The sequence below is a fragment of the Lepidochelys kempii genome, chromosome 6 (genome assembly GCF_965140285.1).
Source record: "Lepidochelys kempii isolate rLepKem1 chromosome 6, rLepKem1.hap1, whole genome shotgun sequence".
Taxonomy (NCBI): domain Eukaryota; kingdom Metazoa; phylum Chordata; order Testudines; family Cheloniidae; genus Lepidochelys; species Lepidochelys kempii.
Window position 1 is genome coordinate 59,743,899 of NC_136385.1, and position 23,946 is coordinate 59,767,844.

Sequence of the window (23,946 nt, forward strand, 5' to 3'; positions counted from 1 at the left end):
TCAGCTCCACTGCCTGCTAAAAGCTCAGTCGCAAATCAAGTAGAAAGTGCCCCTTAGCATGACACCCCACCCCCGAGAGAACCCCTGAGCCAGGTGCTCCATTGTCCGGTGGAGCTCTCCTACCGGTGAGTCCCCATGCCTGCTCCAAGGACAAGAGATGGAGTGCTCCAGTGGATAAGGCGCCAGACTTGGGATCCAGGAGATCTGGCTTCGTGCTCTTCCACTCACTGGTTGTGTGATCTTGGGTGAGACACTTCACTTTTCTGTGCCTCTGTTTCCCTCCCACCCTTAAGCTGTCTTCTTTATTTAGACTGTAGGCACTCCAGGGCCGCGACTGTCTCTTGCCATGTGTTTGTACAGGCTGTAGTACAATGAGGCCTTGATCTAGTTGGGACACCCGGGGCTACTGTGACACAAATAAATCATAAGGCTGAAAAATGTCAATTTTTCCTTCTATTTACAAACGGATCTTCAGCATTTTACCTGGACCTCCCGGGCGGGGCACCCTACTAACACCTAATATTCTGCAGCAAAGGATTCAGACACTGGATTTTGGCTATGCTATTTTTAATGCCTTGGCCAGAGGCCATGCTGATTGGATCAGTCCCGAGGCACCTGATTTCTCTCGGTGCAATACCCAGGCTGCTGGGCACACTACATGGGCCCTCTGTCAGTGCTTGTGCCAAAAGGCCCCCTCTAAGCAAGCCCCAGGCCAGAAGACGCTTTCAAATGATTACTATTTTACTGAACAAGTTGCATTTTGGATACACACTTTGGATACGAGCATGTACACAACTGAGCAAGAGAGAGTGAATTGCAGCCGGTGGCAAATTCTGAAACCCCATTCCTTCCCCCAGCAACAAATGAGGCTCCAGGGTCAGCCCACCCCCTCTTGGCTTGCATCTCTGTACCCTGTCTCCCTCACCTTCATCCCCTGGTGCCATTCCTATGCTCTGAAGGGGACAGCTACATCCCACCCCACTGGGTGGGTCCATCCTACTGATGTCGTGGCAGGGGTCATGTCATATTCATGCCCTAGCTGCATTTACTGAGCTCTTCCAGTTGAATTTCACCCCCCAGGAACGGTCAGTTTCATTGCACTCTTTTATTTACAGAAAACACAGCGATAAAGCATTAATTTTGTTTGTTTTTAGCAAACCGCCCGATCAACTAATTTAATTTTTTTTTTTGGCACAAAGAAATGTCACAGGTGTTACCAAACAACCATGGATCAGCAACCAACTGACTGCCCAGCCCAATAACACAACTTAAACGAACAGACGTATCGAAACGAGATTGAAAAATGAGGAGGTTATTCCACATTCAGCTAACAGCATAACCTGCTCAGAACTGGGAGGCAAGGGGAATTATTCTCAAGGGGACACCACCATTCATAAATTATATATATATATATATATATATATATATATATTTATCTCTTACATCGTAAAAGTAAACAGTGCAAAAGTACAGTACCCCGGGTACCCTTCGGTATGGAAAGCTTGAAGCTTGTTTTATACAGTGTGTGTGTGTGTGTGTGTTTTGTAAACATTGTTACCCAGCCGCACTTCTAGCTCTTGCTCTGAGACACCCCATGCCCTTGTGTCCAAAGCGCACCATGAGCGGGAGCTGTCTGCTCGCCGTAATGCCTTTGAGATTCCCATTCAAGATTTAGTGCAAATTTTGGAGAGAGAGAGGGAAAAAAATAAAATCAAATAAGGCAACAGTTAGAAACAGTCCGTATCAAAAAGAGAGCGCAATGCCTGGGTTACGAGAAGGGCAGAAAGTCCCTCTCTTCCACCAGGCTGATGGAGAGATTCTTCAGCTCTTCCTCCGAGCCCACCATTTTGTAGCCAAGCTGCGCCAGCACCTGCTGGCAGGCGTTCTGAGTAAACTCCACAATTTCATAGGAGAGGCGGAACCGCCATTTCTCTGCTGTCGCTGCCGAGTTCCGGACGGTCCCATACTTGTGTTTGGCTGAGGACCTGTCCCCTCTTGTATTGTTTTGTATCCATCGCTCGACGTTGCTGTCCATGGGAATACCCAGGAAACCGTAAATCTCCTCAGTCTTTTTCATGGGATTTCTGGCCAGGTCTTCGTACCTTACCAGCATGTATTTGCCCTTAAGCCAAGGTGGTCGGTTTAATCCAGTGGATACAGAGTTCAAGAAGTCCTCGCAGACCGTGGTGAGCTGGGTCACATCCAGGTTGTAGGGCTTCCTACCAGTACCATCCCAGATCCTCCAAAGCCTGTAGGTGTCTCGGAAGGTCTCGCTTCTGGAAGCCAAGATACCTCTGGGGTCCCTCACCAGCTGTATAACCTTCAGGTTTAGTCTGGGATCCTCCACCAAGGCTCTGAGGTCACTGACCTCCGGCACCCGCACTGTTTTGATGGCCACATGCCCATGCTCTTTGCATGACTCAGTGGCCAATGTCAGGTTCAAGGTGCCACACTTTTTCACACAGTCCCCTTCCTCCAGGTGGATATCAATGGGCCCCAGTGATTCACAAACAGGCGGCGAGCACAGGGCCTTGCTGGCGCCCCTGCGGAACAGCCGGTCCGTCGTATGGTTCACCGGCTGGGGTTTGATGTAGTTCTCGAGAAAGTAGAGGTCGCAGTCATAAAGGCTCCTCAGCAAGTCTCTGCTAGCGCCCAGCATGACCCGCCTGTCAGTGGTGCTCTTGCTCTGTGTCAACTTTGGGATCAAGGTGTATTGGACATGGTAGAGGGGCTCAAATAAATAGAAGACATCAAAGTGCTGGTTAAACAACTGTCCAACAAAAGAGGAGCCGCTCCTGGTGGTGGCCAGGATCAGAACGTGCGTCTTTCTGGAAAGGTTATAAGCAAAGGTTGGGCTCTCGTCACATAGTCTGTCAGCCGACTCAGTCTCTTGGCTCAGGCTGCAGTTCATGGGATTGGGGACGGGGCAGCTGTGGAAGGACTTGGCTGTGAAGGTTCGGATTGCCGTGTACTGGATCGCGATGGATGCCAAGGCTAGTAGGAGGACAGCCTTCCAGGAACATTGCATGGCTGGTCACCTTCATGGAGCTTCTTTTCAGGTTGTCTTAGTATCTGCAACACAAAGAGAGGTCACTAGATGAACAGAGAATATTGCTCAGGACCCGGGTATTCCCTGCACTGAATGGAGGTTGGACTGTGAAATGACAAATAAGGCCAGTAAGCATGCTAGCAAGGTGGATATCAGCCATAACCATGTGGCTCAGGGAGTCATTCCCATGCTACGCACCTCCCTATCCTATCCCATCAAGATGAATGAACATTAAGGCACATCCTGCTAGCCTCAGAAGCCATATCCACAGAGAACTTCAACCCAGGAAATAGGGTCCTTCCTGCATAAAATGTATGGCTCTCAGCTCCCTCTGTGCCTTGCACCTGAGACTGTGGGGAAGGAGGCGAGCAATTGCCCTGGCTACACTATGGACATACCTTCCTGTGCAGTCAGTCCAGGGGAGTTCACGGCAGCTGCGCAAACTCATGGAATCCAATAAACAGGCTGTTTGCTGTGCCATGTATGTAAGTCACGCCATCCATCAAAGTCACTAACACCCAGTCCTGGTAGGACTGCAAGAACAGGGCGGGGGACCTAGAGACCGGGTGAGTCCATCTTTCTACCAGCTGGCAGTGCAGTAGAGTGACCAGTGTGTGCCAGCATGTGCCTGCTCAGAGTGAGGGAAGTGGCAGCACCTTCACCTCTCTTTCCTAGAGCTGCTAAAGTCCCCCCTGGCCAGGGTAGCTTGGTGAACCTGAGTCACTGTGCAGAGCCCAGATTCAAGGGATTTCAGCAAGCTGGATGGGCCCGACACAGCATTGTGGGCTCCCAGATCCAACATGCTTTTCTAGCTGCCAATCCTGCAAATCCAGCCTGGGATCTGACAATCAAACTAGATTCTTGTCTTTTCACACCAGTGATAATGGTTCTGCCATCAGTTGCTGCTGTGCAATTCCACCACTGTCAGATTCTGTTCTCAGTTGGAGTCCCCATGAGCTGGGGCCAATCCTGTGCCTAGATACTACGGTATTGGGCATATTAGAAATAACACGCATACAGCACACGTTCTCCCCCTCTCTGGGCTATCAAGAAAGACAGCACCACAGACCGAATGCAAGGCACTTTGCTGATACATGGCAGAGCTCCTGGAGCTGGGCACATTCCTTTCACTGCCAATGGGAGCTAGAGCCCAGAATGAGCAGCTCCCTAGAAACAGCTAGAAAAATGGATTGTGGCTGATGTGGGTGCAGGGCTTGAGGGCAGCCATGTGGCCATGTGCTCCAATACAGACATGACAACAGGGGATATTTGCCAGGAGTGGAGGATGATTGAGTGAGGCAGTGGAGGACGATGGTTTTCCTGCTTCTGCTCACTGCAGCAAATAAAACTGCTGAAAGACAGTTTATGCTGGAGGCCACTGAACTTCCCTTCTAGAATCACAGAGCCAGCAAACAGAGCTGTAAACGGGAGTTTGAGGGGGAGTTCTGTTGGAGGAGAAGGTATTTGTAGCTATTTCTATTTGTAGAAGCTGGTAGGGGAAGTCTGCTGGGAGAGAAGCTGAGCCCTGATTAGGGTGCGGGGCTTCTCTGACTAGGGGTCCTATAAAGGTAGCCAGCCAGTCAGGCAGCAGCACAGACAGCTGCAGCAGCATAGAAGCCAGCAAACAGAGCTGTCAACAGGGGAGTTTGAGTGGGAGTTTGCAAGGGGAGTTTGTGGGCAAGACTAAGAGAGCCAGGCAGAGGAACAGACAGGCTAGTGAAGTCTGGCAGTGTTTTGGTGCTCGTTGGGGGTTTGTTTTGCTGTGGGTGGTGTTGGTTTGGTTTGGTTTGTGTTTCCTGGACTAACAGGACTTAGGTGAGAAGGCGATGACAAATACAGAGGCAGCAGTGGGAGTGACCCAAGCAGTGAAAGACACAATGAAGATGACTGGATGTAGAAGCTGTGGCATGTACAAGATCCTGGAGGGGGTACCTGAAAAGAGTTTCGTCTGCATGAAGTGCTGCCTGATAGAGCTGACAGAAGAAAAGATCCGAGGCTTAGAGATGCAGGTGGAAACTCTGGTTGAGTTTAGAAGGGGGTTTGAGTGGATGATGGAGCAAAGACATGAGGAGGCTGAAGAGAAAAGCTTAGACTTACAGATGGAAGCAGAACCAAAGAACTCTGAGGGGAGACTGCTGGGTGAGGAAAGTGGACAGTGGAGGCATATGACTAACAGAATCAGGCAGAGGAAAAGACGGGCTAGTGAAGGAGAAATAGAGCTCAGGAATAGGTTTGCGGATTTGGAAAATGAAGAAGGGGCACAGCAGGTGGTCACTGAAGGTGAGAGGGCAAAGAAAAAGAGAAGAGCAGCTAGTCCTATAGGAAGAGGGCAAGAATCAATGGAGATAACACCAAATATGAGCCCCAGGAGGATACGGGATGGGTTGCAGAGGATTGCAAGGGACAACAGGAATCGAGAGGACTTGCAGCCAGAGGGAACAGGGGATAGACTGCAGAATCGCACCATCACCAGGAAAAGGCAGGTCTATGTGATTGGGCACTCCTTACTGAGAAGAATAGACAGGCCTGTAACCAGAGCTAATCCAGAAAACAGAAGAGTGTGCTGTGTGCCAGGTGCTAAGGTATGGGATGTGGACCTGAGGCTGAAGAGGATCCTAATGGGAGCAGGAAAGAATCCACTGATTGCCCTTCATGTGGGAACAAATGATACGGCTAGATTCTTGCTGAAACGTATCAAGGGAAACTATGCCAGGCTGGGGAAGACGCTTAAGGAAATCAAGGCTCAGGTGATCTTCAGTGGGATTCTGCCTGTTTCTAGAGAAGAGCAACAAAGGTGTGACAAGATTATGACTGTCAACAGATGGCTCAGGAAGTGGTGTTATAAGGAGGGCTTTGGGATGTATGGCCACTGGGAAGCATTCATGGACAGAGAACTGTTCTCTCGGGATGAACTTCACCTGAGTAGGGAGGGAAATAGATTTCTAGGATGGAGGCTGGCACAACTGATCAAGAGAACTTTTAAACTAGGAATTTGGGGGAGATGGTTGGGAGATGTCCAGGAAATCTTCACGCCGGATTTTAACATTGAGAGGGAAGAAAACAAATTACGAAAGGATACAGCCGTGGGTAGGAGAATGGACATAAAGAGGAATAGTAGTGTACATACCAGTCTAATAGGTGATACTGGTAGTAGAGTGTCTGTGCCTAATCGGGTAAAGAATGTGAGCGAAGCCAAATGGCAAAAATTAAGATGTTTGTACACTAATGGGAGGAGCCTAGGTAACAAAATGGAGGAACTAGAGCTACTGGGGCAGGAAGTGAAACCAGATATTATAGGGATAACAGAAACATGGCGGAATAGTCGTCATGACTGGACTACAGGCATTGAAGGGTATGTGCTGTTTAGGAAAGACAGAAATAAAGGCAAAGGTGGTGGAGTAGCATGTATATCAGTGATGACGTAGACTGTAAAGAAATAATAAGTGATGGAATGGATAAGATAGTCTGGGCAAAAATCACATTGGGGAAGAAAGCTACTAGAGCCTCCCCTGGGATAGTGCTTGGGGTGTGCTATAGACCGCCGGGATCTAATTTGGATATGAATAGAGACCTCTTTAATGTTTTTAATGAAGTAAATACTAACGGGAATTGTGTGATCATGGGAGACTTTAACTTCTCAGATATAGACTGGAGGACAAGTGCTAATAGTAATAATAATAGGGCTCAGATTTTCCTAGATGCGATGGCTGATGGATTCCTTCACCAAGTAGTTGCTGAACCAACAAGAGGGGATGCCATTTTAGATTTGGTTTTGGTGAGTAGTGAGGACCTCATAGAAGAAATGGTTGTAGGGGACAAACTTGGTTCGAGCGATCATGAGCTAATTCAGTTCAAACTAAATGGAAGGATAAACAAAAATAGATCTGTGACTAGGGTTTTTGATTTCAAAAGGGCTAACTTTAAAAAATTAAGGAAATTAGTTAGGGAAGTGGATTGGACTGAAGAACTTGTGGATCTAAAGTCAGAGAAGGCCTGGGATTACTTCAAGTCAAAGTTGCAGAAACTATCAGAAGCCTGCATCCCAAGAAAAGGGAAAAAACTCATAGGCAGGAGTTGTAGACCAAGTTGGATGAGCAAGCATCTCAGAGAGGTAATTAAGAAAAAGCAGAAAGCCTACAAGGAGTGGAAGATGGGAGGGATTAGCAAGGAAAGCAACCTTACTGAGGTCAGAACATGTAGGGTTAAAGTGAGAGGCCAAAAGCCATGTAGAGTTGGACCTTGCAAAGGGAATTAAAACCAATAGTAAAAGGTTCTATAGCCATATAAATAAGAAGAAAACAAAAAAAGAAGAAGTGGGACCGCTAAACACTGAAGATGGAGTGGAGGTTAAGGATAATTTAGGCATGGCCCAATATCTAAACAAATACTTTGCCTCAGTCTTTAATGAGTCTAATGAGCAGCTTAGGGATAATGGTAGGACGACAAATGGGAAGGAGGATATGGAGGTAGAGATTACCACATCCGAGGTAGAAGCCAAACTTGAACAGCTTAATGGGACTAAATCGGGGGGCCCAGATAATCTTCATCCAAGAATATTAAAGGAACTGTAAAAGCGGCAAAGAGTCCTGTGGCACCTTATAGACTAACAGACGTATTGGAGCATGAGCTTTCATGGGTGAATACCCACTTCGTCAGATGCATGTTATGGAAATTTCCAGAGGCAGGTATAAATGTGCAAGCAAGAATCAAGCTAGGGATAATGAAGTTAGTTCAATCAGGGAGGATGAGGCCCTCTTCTAGCAGTTGAGGTATGAACACCAAGGGAGGAGAAACTGCTTTTGTAGTTGGCTAGCTATTCACAGTCTTTGTTTAATCCTGAGCTGATGGTGTCAAATTTGCAAATGAACTGAAGCTCAGCAGTTTCTCTTTGAAGTCTGGTCCTGAAGTTTTTTTTGCTGCAGGATGGCTACCTTTAAATCTGCTGTTGTGTGTCCAGCGAGATTGAAGTGTTCTCCTATAGGTTTTTGTATATTGCCATTCCTAATATCTGATTTGTGTCCATTTATCCTTTTACGTAGGGACTCTCCTGTTTGGTCGATGTACATAGCAGAGGAGCAATGCTGGTGTATATTACATTGGTGGATGTGCAGGTGAATGGACCAGTGATGGTGTGGCTTGGTGTTCACTCCCTTGGTGTTCACACCTCAACTGCTAGAAGAGGGCCCCATCCTCCCTGATTGAACTAACCTTGTTATCCCTAGCCTGATTCTTGCTTGCATATTTATACCTGCCTCTGGAAATTTCCACTACATGCATCTGACGAAGTGGGTATTCACCCATGAAAGCTCATGCTCCAATACGTCTGTTAGTCTATAAGGTGCCACAGGACTCTTTGCCGCTTTGACAGATCCAGACTAACACAGCTACCCCTCTGATATTAAAGGAACTGGCACATGAAATTGCAAGCCCATTAGCAAAAAAATGTTAAGGAATCTGTAAACTCAGGGGTTGTACCGTATGACTGGAGAATTGCTAACATAGTTTCTATTTTTAAGAAAGGGGGGGAAAAAGTGATCTGGGTAACTACAGGCCTGTTAGTTTGACATCTGTAGTATGCAAAGTCTTGGAAAAAATTTTGAAGGAGAAAGTATTTAAGGACATTGAGGTCAATGGTAATTGGGACAAAATACAACATGGTTTTACAAAAGGTAGATCGTGCCAAACCAACCTGATCTCCTCCTTTGAGAAGGTAACAGAATTTTTAGACAAAGGAAACGTAGTGGATCTAATGTACCTCGATTTCAGTAAGGCGTTTGATACCGTGCCACATGGGGAATTATTAGCTAAACTGGAAAAGATGGGGATCAATATGAAAATTGAAAGGTGGATAAGGAACTGGTTAAAAGGGAGATTACAGCAGGTCCTACTGAAAGGTGAACTGTCAGGCTGGAAGGAGGTAACGAGTGGAGTTCCTCAGGGATTGGTTTTGGGACCAATCTTATTTAATCTTTTTATTACTGACCTTGGCACAAAAACTGGGAATGTGCTAATAAAGTCTGCGGATGACATGAAGCTGGGAGGTATTGCCAATACAGAGAGGGACCAGGATATCATAGAGGAAGATCTGGATGACCTTGTAAACTGGAGTAATAGTAGTAGGATGAAATTTAATAGTGAGAAGTGCAAGGTCATGCATTTAGGGCTTAATAACAAGAATTTTTGATATAAACTGGAGATGCTTCACTTGGAAGTAACAGAGGAGAAGGACCTTGGAGTATTGGTTGATCATAGGATGACTATGAACTGCCAATGTGATATGGCTGTGGAAAAAAAGCTAATGCAGTTTTGGGATGCATCAGGCGAGGTATTTCCAGTAGAAATAAGGAGGTGTTAGTATCCTTATACAAGGCACTGGTGAGACCTCACCTGGAATACTGTGTGCAGTTCTTGTCTCCCATGTTTAAGAAGGATGAATTCAAACTGGAACAGATACAGAGAATGGCTACTAGGATGATCCGAGGAATGGAAAACTTGTCTTATGAAAGGAGACTCAAGGAGCTTGGCTTGTTTAGCCTAACCAAAAGAAGACTGAGGGGAGATATGATTGCTCTCTATAAATATATCAGAGGGATAAATACCACAGAGGGAGAAGAATTATTTAAGCTCAGTACCAATGTGGACACAAGAGCCAATGTATATAAACTGGCCATTAGGAAGTTTAGACTTGAAATTAGACAAAGGTTTCTGACCATCAGAGGAATGAAGTTCTGGAACAGCCTTCCAAGGGACACAGTAAGGGCAAAAGACATATCTGGCTTCAAGACTAAGCTTGATAAATTCATGGAGGGGATGATATGATGGGATAGCCTAATTTTGGCAATTAACTGATCTTCGACTATTAGTGGTATCTATGCCCAGTGGCCTGTGATGGGATGTTCGATGAGATGGGATCTGAGTTACTACAGAGAATTCTTTCCTGGGTGTCTGGCTGGTGAGTCTTGCCCACATGCTCAGGGTTTAGCTGATCGCCACATCTGGGGTCGGGAAGGAATTTTCCTCCAGGGCAGATTGGCAGAGGCCAGGGCCGACTCCAGGCACCAGGTGCTGGGGGCGGCAGTCCAAATGGGGCGGCAGCCCGTGTCCTGCGGCGACAATTCGGCGGCAGCTCCGCTGCTGTTGCGGCGGCAGCAATTCAGCAGCGACTGCTTGGGGCAGCCAAATTGGTAGAGCCGCCCTCGGCAGAGGCCCTGGGGGGTTTTCGCCTTCCTCTGCAGCGTGGGGCACGGGTCACTTGCTGGAGGATTCTCTGCACCTTGAAGTCTTTAAACCACGATTTGAGGACTTCAGTAGCTCAGACATAGGTTAGGGGTTTGTTACAGGAGTGGGTGGGTGAGATTCTGTGGCCTGCGTTGTGCAGGAGGTCTGACGAGACAATCAGGAGGTCAGACCCTTCTGACCTTAAAGTCTATGATTCTATGATTCCTTTGCTACCTCCAGAGCTGGGCCTGGGCCTCTTGGTGGAAGCAGAGCTCGGCAGGAGTCCAGCCTGGTGATGAGGGGAAGCAGCAAGGTTTGAGTGCACGCTGAAGCAGGAGACGTTCAATGTCTGGGGTGGAGACAACTGTTCATAGAACCAAACTATTGGAAAACAAACAACATGAGAACCAACCTGCCACCATCCCTGCTGCCTCCCACATTCAAATGGAGGGGGTGCCCAGCCCCACTCTCCATCATCCTGCTGTCACAACCGCAGCTACCTGCCCGGCAGCTTATTATTTCATTCTGCTTTATACTTTTTTTGCAGTGATTTCCTCCTTGTTGGCACTGGGGGCAATAACTAGACACGCCTCCATATTGCAATAATAATAGCTAGCTCGTACACCTGTAGATCTCAAAGACCTTTACAAGGTGGTCAGTATAGTTATTGTACAGATGGGGAAACTGAGGCACGGGGCAGCAAAGTGAATTGTCCAAGGTCACTCAACAGGCCAGTGGCAGAGTCAGAAACAGAACACACATTTCCTGAGTCCCAATCTAGTGCACTATCCCCTAGGGCACATGGTCTCCCTTACAACAGCTGATGGTGACGATGAGGATGACGACACCTCCTCCTAAATTGTCTGATGTTTTCAGCAGCTTGTGGCAGACTTTATAAGACATGGACCAGGCAAGGGCCTGATCCTTCCCAGGAGCGTCTCAAAGGGAAACCTAGAAAGTCTGGCAAAAGGGGGTCAGTGGCAGAACCCCCTAGAACCCAGTAGTGAAGGTGGGACAGGGTGTGCAAATGGCAGGGGCAGTGAGGATGTGACACAGAGGCAAGAGCAGGTGAAAGGGGAGCACCATGAGCAAAGGATGGAGAGGCTGAAGAGTAGGAAGTATTTCCTGTGGGTGAGGCTGTGGCCCAGCCCCCTTGAACAGAAGAGGTGGAACCCTGTGACTGTGGCCCATGTGGCCTGCTAGGCCCCCAAGCAATGCAGCATGTTAATATTGGAAACAGGCTTTTAAAATATTTAAAATATTTTGAATATTTAATATTTTAAAGTCCTGTTTAATGAGCTGGATAATGTAGGCCCCTCCCCCTCTGCACCCTGGGGTGTCTGTGCTGGTTTGTGGTCTGAACTCAACAGCATCCGCTTGCTCCAGGGGCAGCCCAGCAAGCAGCTGATGCTCACCCATAACGGTACTCTGAGCTCAGCCAGGGGAAGAGCATGTACAGGGGCTGGAGCAGACGGGAAGGGGGGTCAGCCCTGGCCAGCAGCTGCCACAGCTCCCCTGCTCTCCTACATACTGTTGTCTCTCATAGCCTTGGCTGCAGCCTGCCACAAAGCATTGGCCCAGCATGCAGCTTTCCTGCTGCCCGCAGGATAATCTGCTCATCTGCTCGCTGGTAGAGCAGGTAAATTGGAGACAGCTGTGACGCAATTGATCCTATTCTTCTCTCTTGTGAGTAGCTGTGAACCAGGCTCGGGCCATCTGCTCTCGGTGTATGGATGGGACGGGGCGTGTGTGTGTGCACACGCATTGCGTTGCAATGAAGGGTATCTCTGTGTACACTGGCATTTGTGTCCATACGTGCACAAGGGTGTGTGCACACACAACTAAGTGGTCACACAACCAGATTCTCCTCCCTCACTTTGGGGGGGCCTATCTACCCTCCCCTGTCCCAGACGGCTGCCCAAGGAGAGTCTGAAATCAAACTCAGATGGCTAATGCTAACTGCAGTGACCAAGCCAGTCCACCCTGGAGGGTAGCAATGTGGCTTAGATGCTTCCCAGCCTCAAGCTTCCCTCTACGAGCTTCCCCGGGGACTCTTTTTCCTCCTGATTTAGTGCTTTACACATACATCTCACAGAACGTGCCTCCGGGTAGCGCTGTGCATTTGTAGCTGCAGCCCTGGGTGCACGTCTCCATCTGTGAATAAGGCTCTGCATGTCAGTGCATATGTGTGTCTCTGAATGACTTTCTGTATGCCTTTAGCCATGACACACATGATTATGTGTGTATGTAGGCCCCCATATGTGCTTGTGTGATCTGCACATTAACAATTAAATTTTGCCGTGATGGGTGCTATAGAAGAACCATCGGCAGATGGGTCTTTGCATGTACCGGTCTCCGGGTCTCTGTGAGAGTATGGTGCACATGCCTGCATCTTGCTGCCTGTACAGCCATGTGTCTGCATATGCATAAGTGAGATGCCATAGGACTTTGAGGTTCTAATCAAAGTGCTAACCAGTAACTTCAGGTAAAACCAATTTAATGGACCCAGATATTTTCAAATCACTCAGTGATATTAGTAGGTCCCTCTGAGGGTCTCCCCTCAGCCAGTTCCTCCTCTTCTTTCCTCTCTTTTAGACACACAGACTCACTCTCTGATCCAGAGTAACAGCTCTGAGATTTTCCTGAATTAACCCATTGTTCCTGCACACCTAGCAGAACGGGGAGGCCTGTTTCTCTCTCTCTCTCTCTCTCTCACACACGCTCTTCCCCTCCCCCCCCCACTCCCTCCAGCGGCATGCTGGCCACTAAAACCCAACACCGCTGGCTCCTCTAGTACCAGCTAAGGGACAAACACTGGGAGGGGATTTCTGAGTTCTAGCAGGGAGCTGAACTGGCCAGCCCAGCTTTAGTATGCAGGGCCTGTTCAACCACAAAGCTTCTGTGGCTTTAGCATATTAAAATTCCTGACAGGCTGGGAAAAGCACAAAGTTCCTGGTGATTTTCCCCCTGAGAGGTTTCTGCTGTTGGCGGCATGTGGCACACCCATCACCCTGACGTGCCTGACTCTCAGGAGATGCTGCGAGCATCGTTCGCTCTGAAACACAGCGGGGGTGGGGGGATGCTTTGCTAAGCATGGAGCCTAGCTTAAACCCCCAGTGTTTTTACTCTTGATTTTGTTTAATGACTGAGCCCAGCTCTCATAATCCTACATGAGGCTCGGGCATGTTTTTCTGGGGGCGGGATGACTTGGGGCATTGGGAATGGGGCACGGAGCCCTTCACCACCACGTCAAATCCATCCCAACATAGGTGCTGGAACAATTTTTAAAATTGTTAAAATTTAAGCTGAAAGTTATTACCATGTATTTGGTTGTTAGTACTACTTCAAGCCAGGGGTTCAAGCCAACCCCTAGTTCCAGCATCTGTGCATCCCAGGCTGACCGTGACCACAAGTTCTTCCTCTCTGATAGCTGTTTGGTGGCCCCTAGGAGAGAGGAATTAGTGGCTTTCAGTTCAACCCCCATTGGGCAAGTGTCCATGATCACATGATCTGCACAATTACTAAATTTCGTTCTTCCTGACAGCCTGAGCAGGGGGGCTGAGGACTCTAGGGCAGGGCTGAGCCACAGTGATGGTGCAAAGCAAAGTGTGCCCTGCCCTTGTCCATATTGAACCTGTTCTGGGGCTAAACAGGAGGATCAGGTCTGGACCTACCACTTTTCACCAGTGTTAAATATATACCCACACTTTGCTTTAGTACAGTTTTCTGGGCTGCTGCCTGCCAGTGCCGTGCTGTGTCTTGGGGGCAGGGAGATGCAAGATGTATCCATTGGTGATCCTACTATACACTAGCCTTGGCACATCAGTACTCACCTTGCATAGGGAGGCTGCCCCAAAGGGACCCAGGCACCAATGTATCCATACAGGAAATCTCACAGCTTCTCTATTCTCCTGTCGAACCTCCACCCCCACCCACAGAGAAATCTTTTGGACCCACCTATGTCCTACCACCTCTTTTCTTGCTTCCTCCAACTCCTCCCACCACAGCCTTCACCTCTGCATGTTCTTCCCGTGCTTCCCCAGCCACACGCCCATCGCACCATTCCAGTTACTAAGGCTCATTGTTCACAATTAGGAGAGATGAAGGGCAAGACCCTGGCTTGCTCTCTGCTCCTGGTCCTGTGGAAAGGGAGGCTCACACGCACACGGCTCTCAGGCACAGCAGCGTCTTTGCCAAACAGCCGTATTTAGCTTCAGTTTTCTATATGCAATATCCAAGCAGAGAACTCTCCATTCCCCTCTGGTGGCCACCAGTTCTACTGCGGCCTCCTAAAAGGCTCGGAACTTTCTTTCCTTTCTCCTGGAATATACTGGGGCAGGTGTGTCTTATGAGCGTGGAAAGTGAGGGATATACCAGGCCGGCCACAGCCACACAGAGCGAGGCCAGGTGCTGAGTAGGCTTCCTGAGCCTAGGTTCTACCACTAGACCTGAATCCTGACCTGCAACTCAGTCGGTTGTTCCATTCTCGGGTTCCCCAAACACACACATAGTTCTGCTGATGCTCCTCGCTCCTGACCTGCAGCACCCCTTGCTATTTCAGCTATGCCAGGTTGTACTGGGGAGAGGGGGAGAGATTTGTATGGACACACATGTGAGACCAAAAGCGAATCTGAAGCCCAGCCTGGGCAGCACTCTGGGGGAGAGTCTATTGATTGCAGGTGAGTGGCCTGCCTGAATTGTGACCTCTCTGTGCCCCCTTCATAGGACTCAGCACCCACCAGTCTGGCAGGCTGTTCCCGCTTGGCCTGTTGCAGACAGTGGAGAGCTGCTGGGGTGAGGTCTCCAGGACGCCTGGTTTGCATTCTGAAAGAAAGTGTGATGTGTCTTCCCTCCCTTTGCCCAGGGCCAGGCCCTCGTGCCTCCCAGCAGCAGTGATTGTGTCACAGTTACTTCAGCAAGAGAGCTGGTCTCAGCATCAACAGCCCTATTGCATGCTAGTGGGTCACTGTCAAATCTAGAACAAGCAACACTCCATCAAGGCCAGCTCAGCGCAGCCAGGGAGAGGTGATTCCCCAGCAGGGACCGGCACGGCACAACACCTACTAGAGCATCTCAAGTGGAAGGCAGGGCCAGTTCAATGCAACTCCTACCAGCTGTATAAAAGAAACTCCTCTGCTCTCTCTGAAACTGGTGCCCTCTTAAGCAGAGATGCTTTCATCATCTAAGGACTTGCCTGGACATCCCAGCCTCCCCGCCCCCAGCAGGGTGAGGGTGGGGAGGGTCCACCTCCCAATCCTGCACTGATTGGGTTTAGTCTAACCCCAGCAAGGAGATGGGAGAGTCTGTGCTGCAGCCCCTCCAGATGTAGAGGTGGGATGGGAAGCAGTGAATGAGGAAAGGCAGGCAGCCCCCAGAAAGGCCAGGGGACGCTCCTCTCTCCAAGTGGCTTGGCAGGGCTGTGACTGAGACCACTCCTGGCCCCATGGCACTGCTGTTCCAGACAGTGCTAACCCACCGGCACGGGGGAGCTGCTGGAAAGGGTGGGCATCACTTTCCATACAGATTTTTCCTGGCCTCCACTTGCCAAACACAGAGCCTACAACCAGGCTGCTGTAACAAACACCACCAGAGGGAGAGACAGACACACCCCAGCTCACAACACCGAACACACAGCACACCACTGCAGGAATACATGCATGCGCCAGGGCTCAAATGTTCAGAAGGGCTCAGCCCCCATCCGGGCAGCCAGACTTTCAGAATTGCCCAGCTGCCATTTAAGCACCGTAATCAGAAGAGGTCGGCACATTGCACACCGAGCTCTTTTGGAAATCTGCCCATTGGTGTCGCAGGGGCAGCAGCTGGGGGCTGAGCACTTACAAGAATCTGGCCCATATTTAGGTGCCTAAATGGGAGCTGAGTTCTTTGGACACTCCAGCCCCACTGGTGGGTGCTCAGAGCTTGGAAATCTAGCCCTGCTTTCTTTGGAAATGTGGCCTCACAGGTGTTGCTACACTAGGTTTATTTGTCTAGAATTTCCCGCCATTGGTCCCCACCCCCCCACCCCCAACGGCAGACATGGGACTGATGGGTGCCCGGATTGTACACACTGTGCCCTGTGGACCTGGAGTTAGATGATGTGGTGGTAGAAATGCCAGCACCCTGTGTAACTTGGTGCGGCCACTGGTGGAGCTAAACTGCTAGTAGCAGCAGCGGGAAATATAGCCATTGCCAGGGGCAAAGCCTTTCCCAGTCCTGGGAGCTGATGGTGTAACCTCGCCAGGGTTCTCCAGCTCTGGAAGGTGCAGCTTTCCAGGGCCTCCCTCCGCACTCGTACCCAGCCCCCTCCCACAGCAGGCTACTGTCCCCACTCTTCCTGGCTTTACACACCCTATGTCAAAGCCACCCTCCTTCCAGCTGAGGGAGATGGGGCTGTTTGGAACTGTTTGGTGCTGGAGCTATAGACCCGGGGTTTCCCCTGGGTGGGTGGAGCTCAAGGCTCTATCTCTACCCAGCTGGGGAAGGAGATACTGGGGTGGGGGAGTACAGAGAGCTGTCCCCACCACGTGGGCCTGCATGCTCCCATTGTCCTCTTTATATGTGAGTTGTTTTTACACCTGACAGTGCTATGCGTGGGCTGCATTGCCCCAGTACACCAGCTACAAGCAGGGAGGAGTGACCTTTCATGTGCCAGGAGTGCCCAGCATGCGGACCTGAACTCTGCCCTTCCTTGTCCTTTGTTCATGGCCCTGATCTCCCAACACCTGCCACTACTACCAGGAAGGGCTCTAGGCTAATTCAGTGTTGCCAACTCTTGTGATTTTTTTGGAAGTGAGAGGATTTTTGCCACGGCTGGATCCCATCGTGTGGTGGTGAGGGAAGCTCCAGCCCACTTGGGAATTTCACCCTTGCCTGTGGGAAACCCTTTCTTATTGGTCCCCTGCCCCACTGACCCACCTCCTGGGGAAGAGCATCCTATCGGTGCAGCTGCAGGAAGAGCTCACTGCTTCCCCCCACCGCACCTCACAAGAGCCCACATCAGTCTCAATGGAGAGGAGAAGGGAGCAGAAAGATCCCAGCAGCTCAAGGAGGCTCTGCTCCCCTCTTCTCTGCTTCACTGCCGTACCCAGCCTGGAAGTGGGAGAAAGACCTAGCTGCAGCCAACCCCTGTCACACCAGGGAGAGAGAATGAAGAACCCCACAAGCTGCAGGAGGGGTAGAGGTGAGGCTGGGGTTGCGGACCTGAGCTGGGGGTTGGGGAGACAACCAGAACTGATGCAGGGACTGAAGGGACAGGATTGATTCGGAGGCTGGGTGGACAGAATAAATTGTGGGGCAGAGGATAGGCAGGCGTGGGAGTGAGAGTGCCTGCACAGGGGGCCAGAAATCACCTTGCCCAGTAAATTTGAGATAGTGGCCATTGCTAATTGTGAATTCAAAAATCAAATGACAGGCCAAAAACAATACAATTTAAAAAAAAATCAGTTTGGGGCCAATCTCATTATTTTGTGGGCCTGACTCCTGATTTCTGAACCTTTGGGGTTGGCATTCCTTCTCCCTTGACCTCTGAACACTGTCCATGATCACTTCAGGCCCACGCTGTCCCCAGGGTGCCATGCAATGACCAGTGGTAATTGTAGCAGGATGCTCCAAGCCATTCTTGGCCCTGGGATATGGACAGTGCAAATTTTAAAAGCAAAATTCCCCTCCTCACCCCGGATTCCCACTGCCTCATAGGAGGGGGGTTAAAGGCAGTGAAGCACCCATGAAAGGAGGCAGAGGTGGGTGGAAACACCTGCACCCACCTCTCCTGGTTGGCACAGCTACCCTGCAGACAGAGTGCAGGCAGAAAGCCAGCCTGGCAAACCAGGAGATTCAGAGATCAGTGCAATGAATTAACCTGAATGGTATAAGTGAATTACCCTCAAACAGAGCAACAAGTGTGGCTGGACACCCCAAAGCCCCTGGGAGGGAGTCCCCGAGCTAGGCATTCTCTTAACAAGTTTGATGCTACTGACTTGCTTTTAAAGCTCCATAATGGGAGTGCACAGCTGTATGCTCCGATCATGGCTGATCTCACAAACTAAGCAGGTTGCATCTGGTCAATAGAAAACGCAAGCTGCTACAGTGATTGATGTAGGGGATATTCCGCTCTCTGAATCTGCTGAGCCCGATGTTCCAGCCTGGTGCTAAGGGATGCTGTGCAGCTGGAGGTGCTGTCAAATGTCCTGTGATCATTCAAGAGCTCATGTCGCTTCTTTGAAGGTGGGGTGTGTCTCCCACGCATCACCCTATGTCCTGATCACATCCCAATGCAGGTTAGTCCATTCTGCTGCCTTAAATTCCCTCAGTCTACAGGAATCCTTTTTCCCCTGCCCTAAAAGGTTGTGTAGTGTTGCTGTGCAGCTACCTTACTTGTTGCTTCTCCCAAAAGGTGGCTGCACCCCGTGCAAGTGAAGTAATTCCTGTGGTCTGTAAAGTACTTTGGATTCCTCTAGAGTGGCATATGCTTTAAAATTGATGGTGTTAATACACGATTATTTTTATTATTATTGCTGTTAGGAAGGTTACTGAAGCTCCTGGGGGTTACGTTTTGTGGTTGCTCACTCCTCTTTTGGTGTGTCACTGAGGCTGCTCGCCTCTCTCTCCCTCTCACTATTTCATGCTCTTGGCTTTGCTAGCCGGATTTGGGTGCCCCAGCCTCTTTCAGCAGCTCCTGCCTTCCCATCTATGCAATCCCTATGAAATAGAGGGCTGTATTGAGGCCCGGCTCACTGATGAAAATAGGGCTAGCGGGGAAAGGAGATGGGGGGAAGGAGAAGATTCAGATAGCCACCAGGTGGAGAGGGACTGTGCAGTTAGGGCAAAGGGTTGAAAGCCAGAGGCACCTGAAGACAGTGGAGATGTCGCATCACACCATGCGCAGCCCTACTGAGGCCCAAAATAAAAGCCAGCCACCTTGCTGACGGCCTGTTGCTGCAGCTGAGGGAAGGAGTGAAGCAGGAGCCCTTCACTCCTATGCAGTGGAGCCCTGCACCTCTCCCACCACAGTGGGTCTGGATGGGGACTGACCCCTCTCTGTAGGTGTGCAATGTTGCCACCAAACATTGTGTCTACCCCCAAAACTGATCACAATGAACAAGTCTGTTTCCATGGAAACCATAGAGTGACTCAGGACTTTGGGACCAGCTTGGATCATGATTGCGAATATCAAATGCTCAGGGAGATGTAGGGTCCTGTAGTCTGAGAACGAAAGGGACAGCGGCATATGAACTGCAGTGCCGACACACCCCTGGCAGGCAGTTACGTACACACACTTACACAGATACACAGGGTGGTGCACACGCACAACCATATAAAATCCACTCCACCAGTCTACAGCCACGAGCCAAACCCCTTCCTCTGACACTAGCGTTACTGCAGCAGCTGGGAGTCATTAGTGCAGTAGGCTTCTCTGGGGGCACGCACCCAAAAACCCAGACCCACCCCAAGGCCTAGCCACACTTGTGCACAGGGGCCACACCCACCCGTACCAACCATTATGCCCTTGCTGCAGTTCCCTTTCCCTTTACACAGTCTTAGCCCAGCTGCCCTACCCCTGACCCTGTAACTAAGAATAATTCAGTAGCACTGTCTCATCATAGCACCTTCCATCCCTGGAGCCCAACACACTCTCCAGGCAGGGTGGAGTGTTACTATCCCTATTTTGCAGAGAGGGAAGCAGAGACATGGAGAGACCAGTAGTGCCTCTTCGTGGCGCTGGCCAGTTAACGGGCCAGCAGGGCTCTCACTTCGCAGGGCTGTTTCAGTAGGAGCTCACCGCTCAGCCACAGCAATTAAGTTGTAAGATTGCAAAACAAAGACCAGCAGGGACCAGCAGTCTCTGGTTCTGCTGCTTCTCGACACCCCATGGTTGAAGAATGACTTTGTTTCTTAAAACAAACTGTTGAGGCCATTCAGACAGGGGAGACGGGGTCTTGATGGGGTTTAATTCTGAGCACCAGGCTCAGCCACGGTGCCTTAGTCAGATTTGAGTCTCTGGAAATCTGTAGGGCCATTGGGGTGACATATGGCCACCTGGGACAGCTCTGTTGGAGCTGTTAGTATCTCCCTCTACAAGCTGTGCCCCACACTGCTCTGCAGGAGCAAAGGGGGCTCAAACTGGGAAAGCTGGTCTTAAAATAACAGGAAGGAGCCATTTCCTACCGACCCCTTACTGGTGGCAGACATCCACCTCTAGGCACTGCAGGGGACCCAAGCATGTGCAGTATCTGTCCCAGCACCTAGGCACAGCAAGACCAGTCAAGATGAAAGTGGGGAGGCGACCCATATTGCCATGGAGTAGTCTTGCCTCTTCTTTAGTCACACAGGAATACAGCTTCTCTACAAATCCCAGCAGGGTCAACGCACCCTTCACTTTCCTGAAGTGCTAAGGTGAGCACCATGCAGTCCCCTGGGTGCGGGCCCTTCAGATGGGACCTTAAAAGCTGAGCACCTGTCTATTCCGTGTGAAAGATTCCACGGCACCTTTCCTAAGGGTAGGGCGTCCTTGCTCTAAACCTTCCTTACTCTTACGTGGTGCATTGTTCATCCACCAAGCTGCCTCCTCCACCCCAGAGGTGGCTGTGGGATCCTTTAGGATGAAAGGCACCATCAGAATGTACAGTAGGACAATGTGCCCCCCCCCCTTGAAATCCTCCATGGTGGTTTCTGACTGTAATGAATTTTTTTTTAAGAGCCATATTTTTCCTGGCACAGGCATTTTGAGCTAATTAATTGTTGGCAACAAACTCCAGCCTCAACCAACCCAAACGTTTTCCTATCACAACAATCAACCTGTATCTAGTTAAACCTCTGCACAGCATCTGCCTTTCAGTCTGTAACTGTCTGGCTATGCCTGGTACAGCTTCTCCTGGCTTCCAGCTTTCTCTGAACTGTCCTCCAGCCCATTCTATAGATTCACACCAGGAGCTTCTCTGGCTATTTGAAAGCTCATTATAACCTCTTTACAGCAATGCCCTCTTTCTATCTGTCTGTCCCATGACCAATTTGTTCATAGGGGCATCCGTTCATCATATTTCAATGGGTGGTGCTTTTATCCCAGCAGTTCTCATCTCCTCCTTGGGACCCCCATGAGGTAAGAAAGCAGCATTGTCCCCATTTTACAGATGGGAAACTGAGGCATAAAGAGTCTAAGTGACTTGCCTAAGCTCACACAGGGAGTTTCAGGGCATAGCAGGGACTAGAACCTGGAACTCCACTGAGCCGTCCCTCCTCCCCCTGCTTCCCCTTTTCAACAAATATTTGGGTCCTTCAAAAGCCCAACCCCTTAACTATTCAGCATTCCTGTACGGAATCTCCATTTTAAAAAGTCCCTCAGTTTACACTAGGCTGGGTATTGGTGAGAGCTTTTCCCTCAACCTCCTTGTCCCTCACCTGTTTCAGGTAGTTCAGACCAGCTTGGGACTAAAGGATGCTCCTGCATCCAGTTATATAAGCAACTGATTGTTTCTAGCCTCTAAAGTCCTTCCAAGAACTACAAATACTCAAGCAAACCAGACACAGCTGCACAAAGGGACAGGGAGTCTGGCCTCCTTGTGGTATTAGGGAAACTATTCCAAGCAATGGCGATCATTTATAAAGAAAAGGAAGTCTTCACCGAGGCTTGTTTCTATCGCCAGGTTTTGATCAAGAGGTTGTTAAAACCCACTTGTAATTGCTTCCCCTTTTGCCCCAGAGGGAGCTCCTAAGGGTTAATATCCCAGGACTGGTGCCAGTGTGGACCTGTGAATAGAGGAAATCCAAATCCGGCAGGAGAAGGGTCTGTGCAGAGAGAACAAAGGTCTGAGAAATAGGAATGGCTGGAGAGATGACTCCGCCTAGGCACTCCAAGTGATTTTTCATTACCCTGGAAAGTTGTGGCAGGTAATGCTAAGGAAAGGGTTGCAAGAGCGGGAGAGTAGATAAACAGCGGACACCCCATGACCTTTGGGGCAGGTAGGAAGAAGGAAGTAGCCAATGGGGCATTCCCATGGAACTCTGCCCAGTGCTTGGTATGGCTGGGGAATAGGAAATCTTCCTACCCTGCTGCCCCATGCCTTTACTCTGGGGAAGAAACGGCACAGCTCAAGTGCCCAGGATTTCTGCACAAGAAAGAAATCCGCTCCATGGGACTCTGAAGTCTTCTGCCCTGTGTGACCTCAATGCAACCTCCCAGCTCAGCACAAGGCAGGCACTTACTAGCATTTTGGTACCGTTGCTAGCATTAAGGGTGATAAGTAAAGCGCCCCCGCCCCACCCTCTAAGCACCCATCACTGAGCCGCCTCACTGCCCTGAGTGGGAACCATACACTGATGCCACCCTTTTAAATTGGTATCATCCCCATTCCTCTCCCCTCAATGGGAATTGCCTCCCCATCCCTTTGCTAAGGGATTTCTTCCTCCGAAATACCTGGCCATGGCCTGTGGCAGGCTACTGGCTGGTTGGACACCCTGGTCTGAGCCAGCACAGCAAAGCCCATGTTCAAGTGCAGTTTCCCTCTTGCAAAAATGGGGATCAGCCCTTGCCTCCCCCCCCCCCCCAGTACGGGGGCTCAGCTCTCACACCCTACACACTGCCCCCCAAAATGGGGGCTCAGTCCTGGCCCCCATGCACTGGCCCCCCAAATAGGAGTCGCCCCCACCCACCGTTGCTGGCTCTCCTGGGAGGAGCAGCCGGTGAGCTCTGCTCAGCTGCCCGGGAAGGAGGGGGTCGCACATCCGTGCCCAGCCCGCCCCCGCAGGAGCCGGAGCGGCCGGGTTCGCCCCCATCCACCTACCTGGGGATGAAGTGCGGAGCCGCTCCGGGCGCAGCGGCAGGAACTCCCGGCAGCTCATTGAGCCAGGGCGGCTGCTGGCCCCGTCCTCCAGCCGCAGTTCAGGCTCCCTCCGTCCCGGCGAGCAGCAGCGGCGGCAGCATCCTTCCTGGCGGGCTGAGCCCTCACTGGCCCCTCTGCATGGCCCAGGGGGCAGGCTCGGCTCCGGGGGTCCCTGCTGCCCTGCCCCCTCCTGCTGCAGCCAAGGGGAACAGCTTCTACAGAGCCGGGCACAAGTTGCCCCCCTTCCCTGGCTACTCTGGGGCGGACCAGCCTCCCCCGGTCACTGAGAGAGAGCGAGAGAACCAGGCACCTGGGGGGCGCTTCAGCAGGGGCTGCAATGGGGACTCATGCCTGTAACAAGCAAGATAAATCCTACTGCTGCCTGCGCGGAGACCCCAGCGAAAGCAGCAAACGAGGCATGGGGTGCAGGTCCCACTGTCCACGCCCCTCCAGCTCAGCTCCCTCCTGCCCCCCTTGCAGCCCCTGAGTCCCTCTTCCAGCACAGCAGAGTCCAGGATGTGAGAGCAGAGCCTCTCTCTCTTTTCCTCCTTGCACAGCTTTTCTCAGGCTGGCAGCTGCTCTGGGCTTGAGCTACAACTGCACAACAAGCAGCCTGCTCAGTAGAGCCAAATATGCAGCCAGCCCCCCTGTCTCACTCTGTCATCATCCCCACCCCTCTCTAGGGTTAGTGCACAGCCCATGCTCTGCACTGCCTCAGTAGGTGAAACATCCCCCTTCCAAATCTCTAGTCTGGCTTCCTTCCTTCTACTTTCAATGGAGATTGGCAGCAGGAGAGCCAGACGAATCTGCCCAGGGTAAGTCAGTGGCACTAGACCTCAGCATTAGCTGCTTTGTTCTGCCCAA

The 23,946-nt window shown here is 50.5% G+C and overlaps 1 protein-coding gene across 3 annotated transcripts; it reads right to left on the reverse strand.

The window, feature by feature from the left end:
- Positions 1-528: 528 nt before the first annotated feature.
- On the reverse strand, positions 529-23,864 carry CHST1 (carbohydrate sulfotransferase 1). Of its 3 annotated transcripts, none has more exons than XM_073348100.2 (3): positions 23,044-23,864; positions 10,502-10,648; positions 529-3,072 (listed from the first exon to the last, which is right to left on the reverse strand). In XM_073348100.2, the coding sequence occupies exon 3, from the start codon at positions 3,026-3,028 to the stop codon at positions 1,769-1,771; it is 1,260 nt and encodes a 419-aa protein (XP_073204201.1). In that variant the 5' UTR covers positions 3,029-3,072; positions 10,502-10,648; positions 23,044-23,864; the 3' UTR covers positions 529-1,768. The 3 variants fall into 3 exon arrangements, with proteins under 3 accessions (XP_073204201.1, XP_073204200.1, XP_073204199.1); XM_073348099.2 differs by lacking the exon at positions 10,502-10,648 and adding an exon at positions 13,587-13,711; XM_073348098.2 differs by lacking the exon at positions 10,502-10,648.
- Positions 23,865-23,946: the final 82 nt, after the last annotated feature.